Here is a 21,519-nt window from a genome sequence, read left to right on the forward strand (position 1 = left end):
TTGTTTCTCTGCCCCTGCACAGCCTCGTGCCTCTCTTCCCTGCAGCCTCGCCCGGTGGCCTTCGCTGTCTGTGCTGAAGGCACACCGACCTCTGTTGTGTCCTGGGTTGTGCTCGGCCTCCTCCTGCCTCAGGACCTTTGAAAATGCTTTAGTGGGATCCTTCGTTAATTCTTTACTCATTTAATTCAGTCATTCTTCTGATCTCAGCTCAACTGTTATATCCAGAGGAAATTTTATTCTGATACATACCCTGTCCATCCCATATGATAAGGTCAGTTCCTCTGATTGTATTCTCTTGTGGTTTTCTATACTATTTTCTTAAGAGCATTGTATTTACTCACATACGTATTCGATTCATATCTATCTCCCCTACAAAGGTGTAAACTTTCACCCAGACATGAATTAGGTCTGTTTTACTCACCAATATATTTCTAAAATGTGCCTAGGACATTCAATAATGATTTTTTTTGTGCTTAGGCACTGGTGATACTGTAATGTGCAAAAAAGAAAAGAAAAATTCTCCCCTCATGAAGTCTGCATTCCTGTAAGGCAAGATAGACATTCATGTTCCAACCTGTCAGAATAGATAAATCTCACTAAACAGAAGAGTCTTGCCTTACTAGTAGGATTAAACTAGCCTTAAACTTAAGGCTATTCTAGACCCACTGTTACAAAATACTTCTAAAACAAAGTTTGCACCTGATCCATAAGTTATTTAACTGCCTGCCAAATAACAAATATCAATATACTGTAGGGGAAGATAGCAAAATTTAAACATTTAACAAAATAGTGAACACAGTGTCTTGTATCCAATCAAAAATCATGAGACATTTGAAGAAGCAGCAAATTGTAACTCATAGCAAGGATGAAATTAGGTCTTTTGAAACATACACATAAATGACAGTGATGATGCAGTTAGCAAAGAAAGACTTCAAAATTGCTCTTGTAAATATTATAAATAACTCAAAGGCATGGATATAATCAAGAGATAAGTGAACGATATTAAAAAAAAAAACAATTGAAGACACAGAAAAAGCATTTGGCAAGATTCAGCATGTTTTGTGATAAAATTTTAAATATAAAATATAAAATAGTCAGTTGTGGGAACAAAAGAAGGGAGGCATTCTAGGTAGAAGAAACAGTATTAGCGATATTGTGGAAGCTTGTAGCCATATAGTGAATGCTCTGCAAAGACACTTTATATATGCTTTATTTATGAAGGATAGAGTTTCCTTTTGACTCATTGGTAAGTTTGTTTTACTTAGTGATATTACATTATTTTGAATTCTCTACTGGTAGTCTAAGCATCTGCTAACACTTCTTTATTTCCAGTTGGTGCTTCAACAAATCCTGGTCAGTTTGTTCAAAAGAGTCCCTAAGTGGCCAAGGGAAACCAGTCCAGGCCTAAAATTGACCGTGTGCTGCTTAAATTTTTACTACGTGAGAAATAGTTAAGAATGGCTGACATTTATGGCAAAACCTAAAAAGTTAAAATAATGTTTTTTGTTCGTTTCTAGAAATGAAGGCAATGGAACATGGCAGTGGCCCGTTAAATGAACTACAAAAGCAAAAGAGTGAGTTAACGCAAGAACTATTTACTCTGCAGAGAAAACTTAAAGGTATCACCTTTATGTGCTTTGTTTATTTTGCCGATGAGTATATTCATACATGCATGATAGGGTCACATTCTTTTCTTTAAAAATGCATCAACCTATTGGGATATAGTGCTGTTACTGGTATTTTAAAAAGGAATAGATTAAACACTGAATTGATCAGTGTTAGACTTGATATTTTTAATGTCTCAAATTTTAAGAACTTTTATTTTGCCTTCAATTGCTATAAAATAGGAAAATAGAAATCATTAGTACATACATACCTTTTATGTGAAGCAGCAAAAATTAGAGAATTGTTCTTATGAATGAATAAATATAAATTGTGTTTAATTTTTAAAAGATTGTAAGTATTTTCTTAATTATTTAGTTTTTGAAGATAAAAAGAATGAAGCCATTTGTACTACCAAATACCTAGAGGCAGAAAAAAAAAAAATCAGTGAAAAGCCTCAAAATGATGCTGAATGCTTAAGGTAAGAATTGCCTATTACACTTTGGTATAAAACCTGGTAATTTTTCAAGTTGTCAAATAGATTTCAGCATAAAGCTAAATGCATAGATTTTTTTTTTTTAAGTTCCAGATGAAGATGGTATTTCTTTTCTAGGTATATTCTTGAAACATGCTAATAAACAAACACTTCACTGACTAGAAAGTGCTATACATAAGTTTCATGATGCATTGGGTTAATAATGCTGGGACTGATTTTACTTTTTCTTATACCTCACAGACTCAGTGTTATTCACATCCTAATAGATTAAGACAAAGTATTGGTCTTTTATTCCTGACTTTTCTTTTTGAAATTATTGGAATTATTTTTTATCTTACTAAATTTCAGGGGGAAAAAAAATCACAATCTATTTTGCTTGAAATTTGTTACTCTGGCTTTGTGCCTAGAGATTGAAACTGCATTTTCTGTATGGAATATTCAGACATCTTTTATGTATTTGGATAATGAAAGAATGGCTGATGTTAAAAATGAAACAGTCATATACACAAGGAGGGAAAAAAAGTTTATTAATTTGACTATTCTTTATTAATAATTCATTGTTATATTTGCCGGCTTAATTTTAAAGAAGTTTCTATACTTTATAGGCTTAACCAGGCTTAGTATAACCAAAGAAACCTCATTACTGAATCTATGAAGAAGCAAATGAAGTCTTCTTTCACATAAATCATATAGGAAATATGTCCACTAGAGCTGAACAAATGCTTCATGTTAGCAGTGTTTTGCCTTAGGCCATAATTTTAGTAGATTATGAGAAAATATTTGCAATTTAACTTTATGTTAAGTTTTGTAAGCATGAAATATCAATCTCTTGGGTGATATGTGTGACGCAGAATGAGTTTCTGTAATGACAATGTGCTCATTGATTTTTTTTTTTACACTTCTAAAAATGACAATGGCCACTGGTATCGTTATAGTTAGTGGTGGAAGGGCTTCTGATATGAACTCCAGTTTTGTGAGTTTATCACTCAGTCATAAAAATTTTCCCTGAGTTAAAATTAAACACACAAAGTCTGTTACAGAGTACTTTCTCCTTCACTGATGGTGACAGAGGAAATTCGGATAGAAAGAAAAATCAGTTCATATACCTAATCTATTCTTTGGATTTTAGCAGTTACTAAGTGAAATGCCAATATTTATTCATTCCTACTTTAAATTCTTTGATATGCATAGCTTAGTTTCCCCACTGGCATGTTCTATAAAAGTTATTTTGAGTGTGAAGAGCAGAGTCAAAATACTGAGTGTAAATTTTTAGGAAAGATGGCCATCAGTTTTATAATTAGTGCAATAGCAAAAAAGAAAAAAAAACTAGTGATGGCAAAAAATCATGTGACATTTATGGAGGCCAAAGTTATATTATTTTTATTCTTGAATTTTGGAATACAATGGTCTTTTTCATCTATACATTCAAATGTATGCTGAATTTTGTAATAGTTGCCTTTTTTCTAAATTTTTCATGTTTAGCTGCTACTGGATGGATGCTATTTTTATAAGAGGGTTTCTCAAAAACTTCTCAATGCTGACATTTGGAGCCAGGTTATTCTTTGGGTGGGGGGGGCTGTTCTATGCAATGTAAGATGTTTAGCAGCATCCCTGAACTCTGCCGATTAGATACCAAACTCGCCCCCTCCCCCAGCTGTGACAGCCAGAAACGTCTTCAGACATTGCCAAATGTCTCCTGTGCAAAGGGGTGTGGGAAGTCATCTCTAGTTGACAACCAGCTTTATTTTAAGGTTGCAGTATTCCCTCACTTATCGTGGGTATTACGTTCTAGACCCCCCCCCCCCCCGTGAAGTAGGAACCTTACATTTATTCTACACCCTTAAACCTACGTAGCTTTAACAACATACGTATAGTACCGCAAAATCCTGCGATATAGCGAAAAATCCGCGATAAATAATTAAATATATTTTTTAAAATCCCGTGATACAGTGAGGCCGCGATAAGTGAACCACGATATAGAGAGGGACTCCTGTATTATAATTGTAATTCTATTAAACGTTAGTAAGAAAGCAATTTTTAAAAAGTTAATATTTGTTCCTTTCTATGAGCTTATTGTTTCTACTTGTAGTAATTAGACAGTTTTGGTACCTATTTTATTCTGTCTATATTACCGAATTCTTTTATAATTATTATGTGTTTTTTAAGTTAAATTTTTCCATGTTTTTGTTGTTTGTTGAACTCTATCTTGATGCCATCCATTAAGATAGGAAACAGTACTTACACTCACAATGGTTTAATGGTCTCTGCTTTAGGTAATCTTTCCCTCTTTATAAATACCAAGATGTCTGCTTAGTGAAAATATTCTATATTGAAGTGTGTGGGCTCATTAATTAACACATATTAAGGCAGCTAATTGCTATGCTTGACACTTAAGTCAAAGGTTGGATTAATTCCTAAGAAGCCTGCCAACGGCTTATAAAACTATGAGCTAGTTTTTTCATATAGTCTAGGGAGGACAGAAATGGGGAAGCTCAGGGTCTTGAGAGGAAGGAAGCATGGGGGTTAAGATTACAAACCCTTTCGAATCCCAGTTCTGCCATTTACTAGGTTAGTGACCCAGAGGAAGCAGTTGTCTGTGCCTCAGTCTCCACATCCATAAAATGAAGTTAATAATAGCACCTACCTCACAGGGTTATAGTAAAAAAATAAACGACTTAATTTATATACATCCCATAGAACAGCGCTTAGCGCTCAGTAAATCCTCTATAATTACTAGATACAACTGTATAATTAATTAGGATTTCATTTTTATTTCATATTGTCTGTGAGGATTTCACACCTTTCATGCTTCTTTCTCACTTTTTTCTTCTGCTTGTCTCTAAACACAGAGCCTCCCTCAAGGTCAATCACTGATTGCCTTCTTACTTTGTACACTCCGTGGGCAGGCTCATCTGGCCTAATGCTTTTAGTTACCATTTACACATTTTGGTCCCTAATCCCTCTCTCCTAAACTTCAGCCCTAAATTCTCAACAGCCTAATACAAAAGGAGAAGTCCATCTGAAGCGATGCTGCCTTGATGAAACACGCAAACGCAACCAAATTGTCAAAGGTTCCAGCGCCTTCTTAATCTGCCTACCCTGTATCCCCCTGTGTTTTTATCACACGCGCCTTCCTTATACTACTGGTACCTCCGAATACTATTTGTGGAATTCCGAGCAAGCCTTCACACCTCTGTATCCCTCTGTCTGTCTTCTCCATCAGCTAAAATCGAGCTGAGTCCTCAAGGCCCAGCTCACGTGTCATCTCTGCTGGCTATTGCTCAAACCCAAAATGTAGCAGGCATTTTGACATGTTTACAAGTCACATTATTCTCACCCTACCCAGGACATCACCAAGTTTCAGTGCTTTTACCTCCAGAATACTTCTTGAATTCTTCTTCTTCTCTGTCTCCGTTGCTAACATTCTAGTTCTAACCTCCACCCTCCCCCACCTGAATCACAGTAACAGTCTCTTCTTCTTTCCCCTCCTCCACCCTTCTACCCTCTAATCCATTGTCAATTGAATTGCCATCCCCGTATTAAAATCATTCAGTGGCTTCATCACAGATACCATAAAACATGAAGTCCTTAGTGTGGCCTACATGACTTGTCACAAAGTGGCCTCTGCCCACATCTCTGACATTATTTTCAACCAAGGTCCCCATCTCACTCTGTCCCCTCAAGCACTCCAAGCTTTCTTCCACCTGAGGGCCTTTGTCCTTCTCTTTACTTTTAAAAGTATCTTTTCACCACTCTGCCCGCCCTTCTCTAACTGGTGGGACATACCCCATCCTGTAGGTCTCAGCTGGAATATGTCCTAAGAGAAGCCCTCCCTTACAATAAATCATGGAACCTGTTATTTTTCTAATAGCACACTATTTTTTCCTTTGTAGCACACATTCTTTTTTGTAATTACATATTTATTGGCTTTATTTTGTTAATGTCTTTCTCTACCACGTGCGCAATAAGAGGGAGTATCTTGCCTCTTTGTTTCCCATTATATACTAATGGCCTAATGCTTTGATACAGAGTTTGTCATATAGTCGGTCGGCAGCCGTCCGTCTCGAGAGACGATGGTGTAGCTTCTTAAGAGTCTATCTGCACCGCTGAGAATGGCTGTGCAGTCCGACTCGGGAGTGACACGGTATCTGTCTCCTCCCGTGTTGAATCGACATCTTGCGATGACGCTGGAGTGTCCTCTCCAGTGAAGCTGAAGCTACAGAGCCTGGGCAGGGTGATATGGGGGGTCTGCTGTTGCCCATGCAGCAGACCCCCCCTCTCTTCGCAGCTGAAGGATCCAAGGGAAAGACGGAGTCAATACAGCTTGGCTTCAGGTGCGCTGCAGGAGTTGCCGGTGTTGACTACAACGTCAAACCGCCTTAGGGACTCCGGCTCCGGATTTTCTGTCGGGGTTTACTCCCTTAGCCTTTCCCCTGAAGAGGTATGCCGCAAGGCAGCGGAGGTTTTTTGGAGTCAGAGTTTTCCTTCTCTGATGTGCCCTGACTGGAAGATCGAACCAGCGACACTTAGCTCGCAGGCCGACGCTCAATCCACTGAGCCAAACCAGCCAGGGTAATGTCATATAGTAGGCATTGAATAAATAAATGGAGGGATAAATGGATATACCAAATGATGAAACCTTTCCTCTACTGGTCCTTTATCTGTGTTCACAGAGATTATGCTTATAATTCTGCTACATCATTAATCATGTTCAATGAGAATATGTATATCAGTTTATCCCACTAGACTGGGAACTCCCTCCACTTGTTCATTTTTTATGAGTCTTTGCATCTAGCACAGTCAAGGGCAAATAATAGTCAAGATATTTATTTCAATGATTGGGTCTGCATGTAATTTTATTTTCACTACAAAGGTGACAGTTCATCATATATTTTCAATGTTATTTGCAAAAACATAGTATATTCTAACCACTAGGCTAGCCCCACAGAATCCTTCCTACTCTTTATTTTTTCTTCCGTGTGGAAAACGCTTTACCAATTCAACCCTTATAGCCTCCCTGGTCTCCAACACGTCTCCTTTCTTATTCCGACTCCATCCAGTTGGGGAGTTTGGAAGGGTGCACTGGAGCCCGTTTTTTTCCTCTCTGCTCCGCTGCTCCTTACGTTTTACAGTGGTTAGTCTCCGTGAGAGAAAATGGTGGCAGCCAGTTCTGCCTTTAATGGTGTGTGTTGTGTTCATCTTATTCTGGGGTTCAGCATTAGTAAGTCCTTTCCTTGCAGATATAAGCCACATTCTCCACTAACTGCTATCTTTGTAGTAAATGTGATGTTTTGATCTTCCTTCTGTCTTGTTCCTCTTTTGGGCAGAATTCAGGCAGGAAAGAGAAATGTTACATACTGGACTCCCAACACCTACTATTTTTGTTATTATCCAACACCAGTCATTAAAATATAGGTTTTTTTACCCACAAAACTTTTTTCTAGAAAGATTTTACATATTTTTATAACCAAATTTGTGATTGTTTAATATGACAGGAAGTTTGTTACAGAAATGAAACTGCAAAGTCAACAGCATGAGATTTTTCCTTCTGAACATTTGAAGATAGTAAGGCTTTGTGAAGAGTATATTTGCAATGGAAACTGCACAAAAGTTAATGTACACCTGCTGTTGAGAGACCGTAAATGCATTTGTGTGAAGTAGTAAATCAGTGCTGTCGCCTCTTCAGTGAAAAAGTCATCAAGTTGGTCATAGAGGTCACGTCAGTGGTCCTTAGATTTATAAGAAGGCATAAACACATGCTAGCCTTAAGATACTTCCAACCTTTCTAAATGATATACAGTAGTCCTTCTCTATATCGTGGTTCACTTATCGCGGCCTCACTGTATCGCAGGATTTTTTAAAATATTATATTTAATTATTTATCATGGATTTTTTTGCTATATCACGGGATTTTGCAGTACTGTACAGTAAATACTAAAATAAATGTAAGGTTCCTACATCTAGAACGTCATACCTGCAATAAGTGAGGGATCACTGTAGCTAAGAATGTGTCTTTACACATGTATATATTTTTTATTTTTCCAAATAGATGTAGATATTCTTAAATTATGAGAGTAGGCTATGTTGATTGAATAAAAAGTTCAAACGCTACAAAAATGTATAACATCCAAGTCCCCTCAATGTAACCACTATTCAGAGTTTGGTGTGTATCCTTCTAGGGTTGATGTATCTTGGTGTTTCTGTGTGCAGGTGCATGTGCCTTGTGTGTGTTTAGCAAAAAATTGGGGTCACACTTACTAGTCTGTAATTTGCCTTATTACTTAGCCTTTTCCCATGTTAGTTTGTGCTGAACAACTTTATTCTTTTTAACGCCAGTGTATGGAGATACCACGTTTATGTTATCCTTTCTCCCACTAACGGATGTACGAGAGTTTCTAAATATTCACAATTAGAAATATTTTCATAAATGTGTCCTTAAATATGTGGGGAAGGGAGTGTTTCTGTAACATCGTTGGAGTAAGTATCATTTAGGAGAGTAGTAGGAATTGTTACCCAGGCTACACTGAGAAAATAATGCACATTTACTTTGCATTACTTTGTGTCATCAAGAATGAACCCAAAGTGGACAAGTGTAACAAGATCTCAGTTTTAAAGTTTCTGGAACATACAGAAATAATTATATATTGGTATCTAACCTGTATTATCTCTTTTGTAAAATTTTTTTAACATTTATAAAATATGAAAATTGCCATTTAATTCTAGGAACATTCCTAGCTATGTATTTTGTTCCCTGCACGTTTTCTGGTAAAACATCATTTATTCACGAACAGAAGTGTCTTTTTTTTTAATATGCTTTATTGATTATGCTGTTACAGTTGTCCCAATTTCTTTTCCCTTTTGTTCCCCTCCATCCAGTGACCGACCTCCCTCCAGTTGTCCCTCCCACTTAGTCCATGCCCATTGGTTGTGCATATAATACTTCTTAACATCTTCCTGTCTCCTCCACACCCTCCTACTATGCTTCTTAATTCCTGCATCATCTCCCTCCCTTTCCCCATCCCCCTCTCCGCTGACCTTCCCCCAGTATGTTCCCCATACCTATAGTTCTTTTCACACTCTCATTGCCTACTTAGTTTGCCTTTGTTTCGATTCCCTAGTGTCTTTATAGCACTGATTATATAACCTTCAAGCTAATAGATATCCCCTGTTTTGTGAAATCCTGGCACATACTATGGTTATTAAAGCTTCTATGTAAATGCAAGGGAAATTTTGATGGTAGAATCAATTGATTATTTATTTAAAAATATATTTTATTGATTATGCTATTACATTTTTCCCAATTTTCCCCCTCCAATCCCCTCCATCCAGTACCCTCATTACCTCCAGCAATCCCCCTGCTTAGTTTATGTCCATGGGTCATGCATATAAGTTCTTTGGCTTCTCTATTTCCTATACTATTTTTAACATCCCCCTGTCTACTTTGTACCTACCAATTATGCTTCTTAGTCCCTGCACCATTTCCCCATTTCTCCCCCTTCCCCCTCCCAGCTGATAACCCCTCCATATGATCTCCATACCTATGGTTCTGTTCCTGTTCTGCTAGTTTGCTTAGCTTGTTATTTGGATTCGGTTATTGATAGTTGTGAATTTATTGTCATTTTAATGTTCATTATTTTGATCTTTTTCTTATATAAGTCCCTTTAGCATTTCATATAATAATGGCTTAGTGATTATGAACTCCTTTAGTTTTACCTTGTCTTGGAAGTACTTTATCTGTCCCTCAATTCTAAATGATGGCTTTGCTGGATAGAATAATCTAAGTTGTAGCTCCTTGGTTTCATCATTTTAAATATTTCTTGCCAGTCCCTTCTAGTCTGCAAAGTGTCTTTTGAGAAATCAGCTGACAGTCTTATGGGAACTCCTTTGTAGGTAACTATCTGCTTTTCTCTTGCTGCTTTTAAGATTCTTTATCTTTAGCCTTTGGCATTTTAATTATGATGTGCCTTAGTGTGGTCCTCTTTGACTCCATCTTGTTTGGGACTCTCTGTGCTTCCTGGACTTGTATGTCTATTACCTTCACTAAATTAGGAAAGTTTTCTTTCATTACTTTTTCAAGTAAGTTTTCGATTTCTTGCTCTTCTTCTTCTCCTTTTGACACTCCAGTGATTCAGATATTGGTACGTTTAAAGATGTCTCAGAGGTTTCTAAGCCTATCCTCGTTTTTAAAAATTCTTTCTCCTCAAAATTCATTGGTATCTTTGATATCATAATAAGGTTTTTAATTTTTTTCATATGTTTACTTTTATATGATAGTGGGGAAGATGATAGAAAATGTCCATACGAAAGGAGATGCCTAATCCAACCAACTAGGATACAGAGTAACAGAAACAATGACATGACCCCTCTTTTACCTTCTCAGCACATCTCTCTGATTCAGACTTACACACCTGTGAAGGTTCTTAACCTGTCTTCAGATGGCCTGCACTGAGGGAAGGCATAATTAAAAAATTGAAGTTCTACTTTGACACATTCTTTTTTCAAACCTACTTTAAGAATAAATTGTATATGAAAGAGGATACCCTATATGTCTTTAAAAATAGTGTTTTGAGTTTAAATGACACTAAAATAATTTTATATGAATAAATATAGAGAAACATGATAAGAAAATTGAGTCATGGAAAAACTAGCAGAACATAGAAAGGACTACATATTAAACTTCTGGTATGATTAAGGAAACCAAAAAGTATAAAATTAATAGACTTAACATACAAGATTTAAAATCCCATGTGTCAAAAGGTCATCACCTTAGAGTGATAAACTGAGAGAAATTTATAGTAATTATGACAAACAAGGAATAATAGTTGATCAAATAATTAACTGGTAAAAATCAGTAACAAAACACTAAAATCAATAGTTTTTCATTCATGTGTTTAATGAATGAATGTATTAAATGAATAGAACCATTGGCAAAGAAACATGGATCAGACTGAAAGTGACCCTAGGGGACAGGGGAGTAGGATAATGGGGAAAAGAAGGGAAAAGGACTAGACAAAGAACATGTATAAATGACCCACGGACATGGACAAGTGTGGAGATTGACTGCAGGAGCAGGGGTGGGATGGACAGAGAAGGGCAAAGGGGGAACAATTGAGACAACTGTAATAGAATAACAATAAAAAGTAATTTTAAAAATGCCCACTTTGCATCATGCATTATACAAGTCAAGAGGTATGATACTAAGATGAATAAGACAAGATAATTCTGTTAAACTGCTTATCAATTAAATGTGAATTAAAACCACTGAATATAATTTTACAACCTAATTTTGAAAGACATTCTTAAATGACCATAATCGAGATTGGCAAGAGTGTGGTACAGAGCTAGTTTATATGTTGTCATGGCAGTATACACTGTATATATATTGGGAATGCATTTTGAAGTATGTAAATTAGTACAGCCATCTTAAAAATGTTTATGCCACTTGACTCAATAATTCACCTTATGAGCTTTCTCCTAAGGAAAATAATTCTAAGTACAGAAGAAACTTTATGCATGGAAGTGTTCACAGACATGCTATTTATAGTAGGGGGGAAAAAGGAACAATTTAAATGCTGTACCATGAGTGATTAATTTAACTGCAGAGTAGCCACTTAGACTATACATATTTATTGTAAATAGTATTAATTGGCACGCTTAATTAACTGGAAGAAATGTATATGATAAGCTTTAAGCAAAAGAAAGAGCTAGGAGGCAATATTACATAATCAGTATTAGCAGAAAACCAAAGGCTGTGATGAAATATGCTTAAATCTTAATAGCACTTGAGTTTGTATACTAAGGCTTTGGATGAAATTTTTCCTTCTTTCTACTTAAATAATACTTCTGTACATTTCTATAGCTAAAAAGGATGTTCTTTCCATTAAGGCTTTTCTATGACACTTAGAAACAAATTTTTATACAACACTGAAAAAAAACGGGAAGGCTGCAGGAAATCATAAATACATGGAACATAAGTTTGCTAAACTTAACTAGCAATGTTGGCCATCCTTGTCATCATTGAAGGTTCAAGGAAAAGGGACAGCTACCAATGCAAACTGTCCCTAGTTATTGTGCGGTAGGTGAAGGAAGTCCTTTTGGACTCCTGTGGGCAATCAGTCTATGCACTGCAGCATGAGACTTGCTTACCATGGTATAGCTTTGGCTAGCTGCAAATGTATTAATATTCATATCATTACCACCAGCCTCTTTTAAAGCTAGCGACAGCAATCTTTTCTTTAAGTGCAGATCTAAATTCTACAGCTTGATTATATGCTGAATAGTGAAATACTTACTATAATTTGCTCTAAATGCCCTCCTTAATTTCAGTAGTCTCTCGTTCGTATTGTTAGCTAACTAAAAGCCAGAGTGGTCGCCACCCAGTTCTGATGGACATGAAGGGCCTTACAGAACCTGTAGTCCATTTGAACAGAAAAGGGGGAAGGGCAAGTATTGATGATGTGGTGGGAAGAAAGAACCCTACCATTTTATTTGAAAAGATAAATATATTAAAATGAAGCCCTACGTACATTGCATAGCACTGTTAGAGGAGGCAGTTAGATAATTAACAAAAGAGGAGGGAAGGAGTGGAACAGCCACCCGGGAAGTAACTGGCATCTTGCCTAGTCCACCAGGCAGGAAAGAGCTTTACAGCCCCGGGTCTGGTGGGGAAGTGGGGAAACAGCATTGTTCTGAGGGAATCACGAGGGAAGGAAGCCATTCATTTTCCGAAGTGCGTGCGCAGTGGGAGCCAAAATGGCAACCACAGACGAAGGGGCACAAACCTGGGAAAATCTGGGACGGGGAAGAGCACAAGCCCCAGAAAACCCAGCCAGCAGAGTGGGCGGAGAAGGGCACAAACACAAGCGCAGGACAAGCCATGACAGAGGCTGGATGGTTGGAAAGAAAGCCTGTTCTTTCTCGCACCCAAGGAAATATTAAGAAGCCTGACAACGAACCCAGCCCACGCCCTCCATTCTCTCCGGCCCGCGCTGTTGGCCTTCTTTCCTCCTAAACTCTGCGGGTTCCATGAGCCCGGCGACCAGGGGAGCGGTGAGCAGCAGCAGAGAACTCCCCTTTGCCTCTGCAGCTCCCCGCCCTGAGTCCGCGCAGCCCCCAGACTGCAGCCTGCCGCGCTCGGCCTGAGAGCGCCCTGTCGCTTTTCACCCTAATAAATCTTGCCCCTCACTATGTGAGTGTCCCTGACAGTCTTTTCCCAGGACACTACTGAGGAACCTGTTTCCTCTGGCAACTGCAGCTTCCATGTGCATTGTAATTCCCCATTTAACCTTCCACTTATTCTTTAAAACTATTTATCATAAGGGGTTTTATGCTCGTGTAAATGTCTAACTCAATAACTTACTGTAATAGTTCCTAACTGAGCATTCCTTCAGAATTCCTATTTGCCATTAAATTCTTAAAATTTCAGAATAGTATGAGCCTCACATATATAGGGTATTGTTTCATCATTCATACCTATAACTATGATGTTTTTCTTCTCTAACTATATGTAAGTTCTAAAGAATAATAACATAATGGTCACCTGTGAACTAAACTAGAACATTGCCAATAACTTACATTAGCTAGTGGCTAATGTAAGAAAGTGATTTTGCTTTGTATTGCTCGTATAGTTCTTCGAAAACTTTCTGCATTGCAGGTGTAGTTACTGAGTGAGAAACAGAGCTTGAAAGGGCTACAAGCTTTAAAGATGCGAAGAAGCAAGAAATGGTTATTAAGGGTCTTGGAGGAACAAAGTCATAAAATCAAAAACACAGCAACCCTTCCCATTGCCAAAGTAAGAGATCCATTGATTTCAAACAAAAAACGAAAACAAAAACAAACAAAAAACTTCCTTGATTTTATGAAAGCCAGTATTCTCGGTCACAAGGCCTTAGACTAGTTGTGTTTGCCCACGTAGGGTGGGACTTTCTCTTTCTGAGAAGCATTTAACCTGTGTTATGATACCCCATGCTCTCTCTTTCATTTTTCCTCTCTTCCATTTAGTTGTGGCTTCACTCTCTGCATTGATGTAGACTTCAGATTTGCTTCTGCTGGATTAAGATATTTATTTCCATACTACATGTATTGTAGTTTCAAGTTTATAACATCTTCTGTTTCTTAGCTGACAGGTATGGCTTTTAGGTGGCATAATTTGTCCTTCTAATCAAGAGATTGTTTATATTCAGGTGGTTGTCATTATTTAATTGGAATCTGAATTCCTGTTATTGCCCCCCCTCTTTTTTTAATACAGGCTTATTGAGGTATAACTTATATACAATAAAATTCACCCTTTTAAAGATACAGTTCTAACTCCCAGTCTCTGATCTATTTTCTTTTCCTAGTTTTGCCTTTTCCAGTATGTCACATAAATGGAATAATATGCTATGTATGTAGCCTCTTGTCTTATTTCTTTTATTTAACATAATGCATTTGAAATTCCTCCATGTTGTTTTAACATCCATAATGTCAGAGACAATGGCAGAGCATATTACAAAAATAATAAAATCCTTTAAAGCACAGATACAAGAAACTTGGAGAGTGCCAAGCAGCACTTTTTTTAAAGCAAACATTTTTAGACATTATATTCAAACCTCTGAAAAACACATAGAGAGAGAGAATCATGAAGGAAGGCAGAAAAAGAAAAGACATAAAAACACATTACGTACAAGGGAATAAACATAAGAATTATAATAGGCTTCTCATCAGAAATAATGCAGAAAACAAAGGAATGACTCTAAATCCTGAAAGTGATAGCTATCAACTCAGAATTCTCAGTGAAAATATATTTTATATATGAAGGCAAATTAAGATATTTTTAAACAAATAGGGTGTTTAGAATTCCTTGAGAACAGACTACATTACAAAAAAAGGCTATAGTAAGTTTTTCAGGGAGAAAAACGATGAAAACAAATAGAAACTTGGAGCTACACCAAGAAATAATGCTCCAGAAATACTTTAACTGAAGGTAAACATAAAAGCCTTTTTTAACTTTTTAATTGCTCTAAATGATAAATTACTAAACAAAAATACTAGCAATATATTCTGTGTTTAAATGTAAAAGAAAAATATGTGGTAACCATGAACAAAAATAGGAGGGAGTAATTGGAAACATACCGTTGTGACATTTTTATACTATAAATATGGCTCTGTAATATTATTTGAGAGTGCACAGTAATAAATTGAAGCTGTATATTGTAAACCCAGTTCAAACATTATAAAATTTTTAAAATATGTGTGAAAAATAGGTAAATTAGTAGATAAAATAATCATAAAAACCAATCAATCTAGAGCAGGAAAAAAGAGGAGAAAAGGAACAAAGAACAGATGGAACAAATAGGAAACAACAAATTTTTTAAGCCAATGAAATAAATAATTATATTAAATGTAAATGATCTAAACACACCAACTCACATTGGATAAAAGAGTAAGAAGCAACTCTACAATTTCTACAAGTAACTCATTTTAAAAATAAAGACATACCATACTTTTTGCACTATAAGATGCACCTAGGTTTAGAGGAGGAAAACAAGAAAAAAAATATTCTGAACCAAATGGTGTACTAAAATATTTAATAAAATATAACAGAATAATATTTCAACCATGTAAAGTGAACAGGAGTCAGCAGCGGTATTAAGAACCATCATCACTGTCATTAACAAATGAGAGACTTTAAGGTTCAAGTACTCTTCTAGTTTTCTGGGAACCCCAAGAACTCATCATCTCTAGTGTTAGAATTTATGGGGGCTTTTAATAACAGGCATTGAGGGAGTTAAGAGGTATCACTAGTTGAAATAGTCACTGGGAGTATCACTATCCTAGTTCCAGGTTCTGGAGAACTACCCCCAGTGCCTGTTACGGCAAGTGATACCCCTTAGTCCCCTCAGTGCCTGTGTTACTACCAGAATAGTGACCCCACCATAACCCCCTTTATATACTACAAACTTCAGCATTTATGGCTGCTCACCCAGTTGCTGCTGGCCTCCTCACACAGAAGTCTGGTGTGCACTGGGAACAGTACGGAGGTACACGAGACAGCTGTAGCATCTAACGGATCCAGTAGCCAGCTGAGAACATGTTACTTCAGCTCCACCCATCTGCCTCTCGTGAGTAGTAGAGCTGAAGCCACAGTGATTGGTGATTGGAGTCAGTTCTACTGAAACAGACCCCACCCAGTGTCAAAGACAATTGGCAGCTGGCCTCTGTGCCTCTTACCGGTTATTAGCATCAGCTGATTCGACAGGTCAGCGGTTGTAGCTGGGAGCGTCAGGCGGCTCTCTGCACTCTCCCAGGTCCCGGGTGCTGGGCAGAGGCGGACGGCAACTGACTGACCAGACGCCCTGAGATTCAGCAGTAAAGTGGGACATTTAAGCGTCCCCAGGGGTTTCGTGTGGGCCCACCGCTTCCTCTTCTAACAGCTGTCGCCACCGCTGACGGGTCAGGTAACACACATCACGCTCTGTGATGCGATATTCTCTCCATAAGACGCACAGACATTTCCCCCCACTTTGGGGGGAGAAAGTGTGTCTTATGGAGCAAAAAATACGGTATATAGTTAAAAATTAAAAGAATGGAAAATGATATCCTATGCCAGCAGTAACTGAGAATTCTGTTTCTTCATATCTTTGTCAACACTTGGTATTGCCTGTTTTTCAATTTAACTATTCTGGTGGGCACGTGGTGGCCTTCCATTGGGCTTTTGTATTCTCGATGACTAATGAAGGTGGGCATCTTTTCATATTTTATTAGCTATTAGATATGTTCTTTTATGAATAACCTGGTAAATGTGTGTGTGCCCAGATTTCATTGTGTTATTTTTTGCTTATTGACTTGTAGTTCTTCATATCTGTTTGTTGTCTCTAATGACCTTATAGTGGCTTGTCTTCTTGCCTACTTGGTGATCTTTGATTGGAAGCTCATCATTTGCTCTTAATCTGTGGGAGGCCTATGAGCTTGAATCATCTCAGACTTTCCTCCAGAGAGGATTTCCTTTGGCTTCTGCCAGTATAGAGGGAGTGGTGCCAATGACTGGCCTAGGAACTCCTCAGTCTCCCCTTAAGGACAGGGCTCGCATGGGTTCGAGCTGGTCTGTATATACTTTCCACCCTGCGTTTGGCCCCATTGGGTTAAATTCGGAGAGCAATGTTGCTCCTCATATCTGTTCTCAGGGCAGCCTTGCCCTCCTGTCTACCTGCTCTCAGATCCTGGCTCTCCACCTCTCCAGTCACAGCTCATGGCTTTTGTTTATTATCATTTTTTTTTGGAAGGAATGTTTGTCATAATCCTGAAAATGAAAGACTCATTTCATCACTAACTGAACATTAAATATGGGCATAAAATAATTTTTAAAGTAATTTCAGAATATCCAAAGGATTAAAGATTTAATTGGGGAAAAGAAACATTCATATTAATTTCTCACCCTCAAAATATATTTTAATGATATATGTGTATTACCAGGTTAATGTTTAATTTTAGAGCAAGAGGAAATCTCAAAGGTCTTTTCTTTCTGTACTTAAAATTCTCAGGTGAGGTTCCGAGAGACTAACTGATCTAGCCAAGGTTATCTGGCTTGTCAGTGGCCAGGATGAAAATGGAGCTGCAGCTCTTTTAATTATCCTGAAGTTACTGTGTTTATTATTATCCAGTCTACCTTATTTTATTTACAGGAGTTTTTTTCCCAAAATTGGATGTAGTCCTTTCGGAATTATAGGGAATTAAAATTTCTTTCCAAATTCTCTAGTGTTAACATGAAGTGCTGATGACAGAGCTAGACACCTGCCACCACTCTGTAACAAAAAATTATTATACCTGTTCATTGCTGAACTGATAGGGTGAAATTTTTTATTTAAAACAGACTTAGAAAAGAATTGGAACTTTATAAAGAAGATGACATGCAAAGTGTTTATGAAGCTCTCCAAAGAGAAGTAGAATTTTTGGAGTTGGTAAGCCACCGTTGATTCTTTCCCTTCTAATTACCATTATTTGCCTACCGGTAGGAACGGCTTTAACTGTATCCATGTCATTGAACTAGTGTTTTGCTGTTCACATGGATTTGTACTAAATACAAAAAACAGAGCGGCACCAACCAAAAAAACTAAGGTCAGGATATAAATCTGTGAAGTGTTTTGAGTTCCTAGAGAGGTAGGTGCTACAATAAAGCAACTTATATTCAAAGAAAATATATACAATTTCAAACTCAGTTTAAAAAATATTAAACCCAACCACACAACATTCCCTTGACTAAAACTTACTAGATGATTAATGCAGTAAATGAGTTTATCCAAATGCTAAAAGCTTTGTGTTTTTGATAGGCATAAATTATACTTTTATTATATTTGATCCTAAAACTTTCTTATTACAAATTTTAATGATCTCAGGAACTTGGATTCAATTGTTGGAAACCTATTTTCAGACTGTGTGAGAGCACTTCAAGTTGCTTTTAACCTTCTGCTTGATTTGTTTATGAAATGAACACAGCATTTGCCATGCTCTCTTTTCATTGGAGGCCTGTATAGCTAAGTTTAAAGTATGTTAAAGTATAGTTTTGATTTAATATTTTACAGTTTGTTTCATGTTTATTTTCTGTAAATATTTTCTGTTTACAAATGCTCCAAGAAGTTATGTTAGGATTTGTATTTTTATTAAAACTTTAAAAAATAAAATTTAGAAATGCCCAGAGTTATTCTTGTGTTAAATTTACATAAATTTTATGTGATTCCTTTATTAAGAATTTCATTTTCCTTATGAATAATTATCATATGTGTTCCTTTCAGACATTGGCACAGAAGGATCTTCAGGAAAACAAAAAGGGTGTAGAGAATTGATCGGCTAGGCCGAATTTTGATCAAAGCATCTTGGAGTCAAATCTTTGTGATAAATACGTAAATGATACCTATTACAATAAATTCTTGTGGAAAATGTGAGGTCCAGAATGTTCAAATTTGTTGATGCCTGGCATTGGTTCATTACCACTTTAAAAAATAACTTTTTGTCTTATCACTTACCGGAACTTTAACGTTTCTTGTGTGGCTTGATTTTGTTTCTAGAGGAAGAAAAAGGAGTAGTAGGTATTGCGTTCTCAGGCTTATTTCCCCGTGACCCTTAAGCTGATCTGTACTTTCTCACGTTGTTTAGCCTCTGTTGCAGCTTATGTTGGGTCCAAACACACATAGGAAGAAACACTCAGATTATCGACCCAATTTTGTTGGTGCCATTTCCACCAGAGGTGCTTGCCTTCATTTTAATCCTCCTTTAATAATAAGATCTCTATTGACAGAGGTCCTCTGAGGTCTTTCATCAAGATGTGTCTATGGACTTAAGCCTGGGGCACCGGCAGCCACCTCCGGCACTCTGTGCCTGCCAGGGTTCTCCCTGATGCCAGCTTTGGTTAGAATGAAATAAGTCATCTACTTGGGGAGGAACACAATCTCCTAACGGCCATCAGGATTCATTTTCACTGGCGGCCTGAGACATTGCAACGGAAAAAAGTGTACTTATATTTGGATTACACCTGGTATTGCCACCAGTTTTCTAACAGCATGTATATTTCTGCTCTTAGCAATCCTGACTAGGAAAAAGGTATATTTTCAGTAGTTTCTAAAAAAGTACATTGAAACTGTTCACAGGGCCCTAGATTTCAGTAGGTGGGAAAATGCAACAAAACCTATTTGGGGATTATTTCAGAGTACTTGGTGTAAATGTGAGAGTCATGTTTTCTTTTGTTGTTGTAGTAAGTTTAACATCAAATGTGAGATGTTTACACATGCCCTAGATCTACTGGTGTTAAAGTACTTAGGTCTAGTTTCAAAACAAGTCTTTCTTTGCCATAGCTTTTGTGTATATTTTGTTTTACACTCATAATTTTCAAATTAGCAAAGCTAGAACTCTTTTTTGAGATGTGGAGCAGTTGCCATCTGTTTAAATAATTTGCATTTTCAGAAGTGATTTCTGTTTTGGTTCTTTCAATATTTACTAGTGAATTATTTTTGCTTAAGAAGAAAAAAATCAAAGTAACCAGGGAATTGCAATCTATTTGATATGCAAATATAGGGTGGAAAATGGTTATTGGGATTAGCCGTGACTTCAGTTCTGTCTTATTTTAATCCATTTATTTACCCACATTATAAGTTATGTCTTGTGAATATTTATTATTAAATATATATATTATTAATATGTAGATTGAGTTTACACAATAAGCCTTTTTCACTTAACAGTACTGTTTATTAGTTTTAAAGCTGAAATATTAATGTATAGAGATCTGCTACTTGTTTGTATAACTAAATGGCATATATACAAATAAACTTATTGATAATATCAACTGTCTTTCATGTGGGTCATATAGAATATCTAAATTAGATATTCAGTAATGGAATCAGGATGAATATGATGAACAGAATTTGAGAAATAAACAGGAGGTTCAGTATTTTCATTATTTCAAAATGCTAAAAATGCTTATTTTAAGATTTAAACTAATTTTCAAACAAATAAATGACTATTTTAGCACTGCATGGTAGAGTAATACAAAACACTACTCATGTGATACCGATCAAAATAATGGACTGTTAAAATCAATGTAATCAATGGAGCAAGCTCACTGAACAAAGGAAATACAGAAGTCAATATAAATCAGTGTATGAAACTAACCTGCACTGTCAATGTAGAACATCAGCAGTAGAGTAGGTCTAATTTTAGTTTTTTAAGAATTAGTAATTCATAAAAAGCTTAAGTAGGAAAATAACAGAACTTATCTGGGTAAAAATGTTGTCTCTGACTGACCTCAATGGTTGTGGAAGAAGTCTTTGGCTATACAGAAATGCAGTTCTTAAATGCTCATTCATTCAGTAAATTCACTGAATTTTCCCTACACTTAGTTGTAACCAAACTCAAACCACCCCAGAGTAATGGTGGTACTGCTCTGAGGTCCCTGGCAGGCCATCCTAGGTCTTTGCTTTCAGAAGCAAGTTTCTAATTCCCAGTTCCCTCCCTGTTGGGGATAATATTAGGATGTATAGATAATTTGCTGCATGTTGTTCCTGCTGATGAATGGAGCTATTTAGCGAGGGTAAAAACATCAACAAAGTTATAGGATGTGGAACATGACCACTAGAAATTCTTCCTCCCTCCCTGTCCTAATTAGTGAGATGGGGGGGAAAGAGCAAAGAAAAAGAAAAACTTTAAGGTATGTGCAGTCAGGAAGATTCTACACTGCTCATTGTCAGTATACAGTAGTCCCTCTCTGTATCGCGGCTCCCTTATCGCGGCCTCACTGTATCGTGGGGTTTTTAAAAATATTATGTTTAATTATTTATCGCAGATTTTTCGCTATATCGCGGGATTTTGCGGTACTGTATACCTATGTCGTTAAAGTTATGTAGGTTTAAGAGTGTAGAATATGTTTAAGAATATAAGTAGTGTTCATAAAAGTGTGG

At 36.8% G+C, this 21,519-nt stretch overlaps 1 protein-coding gene across 1 annotated transcript in view; it reads left to right on the top strand.

Annotated features, from left to right (window-relative positions):
* Positions 1-18,915, top strand: part of CCDC172 (coiled-coil domain containing 172) — a 38,460-nt gene extending 19,545 nt beyond the window's left edge. The window contains exons 5-8 of the mRNA XM_090279432.1: positions 1,518-1,619; positions 1,981-2,083; positions 17,946-18,033; positions 18,865-18,915. Coding sequence (XP_090135558.1) covers positions 1,518-1,619; positions 1,981-2,083; positions 17,946-18,033; positions 18,865-18,915 — 344 coding nt within the window. The remainder of the gene's footprint in view (positions 1-1,517; positions 1,620-1,980; positions 2,084-17,945; positions 18,034-18,864) is intronic.
* Positions 18,916-21,519: the final 2,604 nt, after the last annotated feature.

Source organism: Furipterus horrens, unplaced genomic scaffold (genome assembly GCF_987537825.1).
Source record: "Furipterus horrens unplaced genomic scaffold, mFurHor1.1.pri manual_scaffold_5, whole genome shotgun sequence".
Taxonomy (NCBI): domain Eukaryota; kingdom Metazoa; phylum Chordata; class Mammalia; order Chiroptera; family Furipteridae; genus Furipterus; species Furipterus horrens.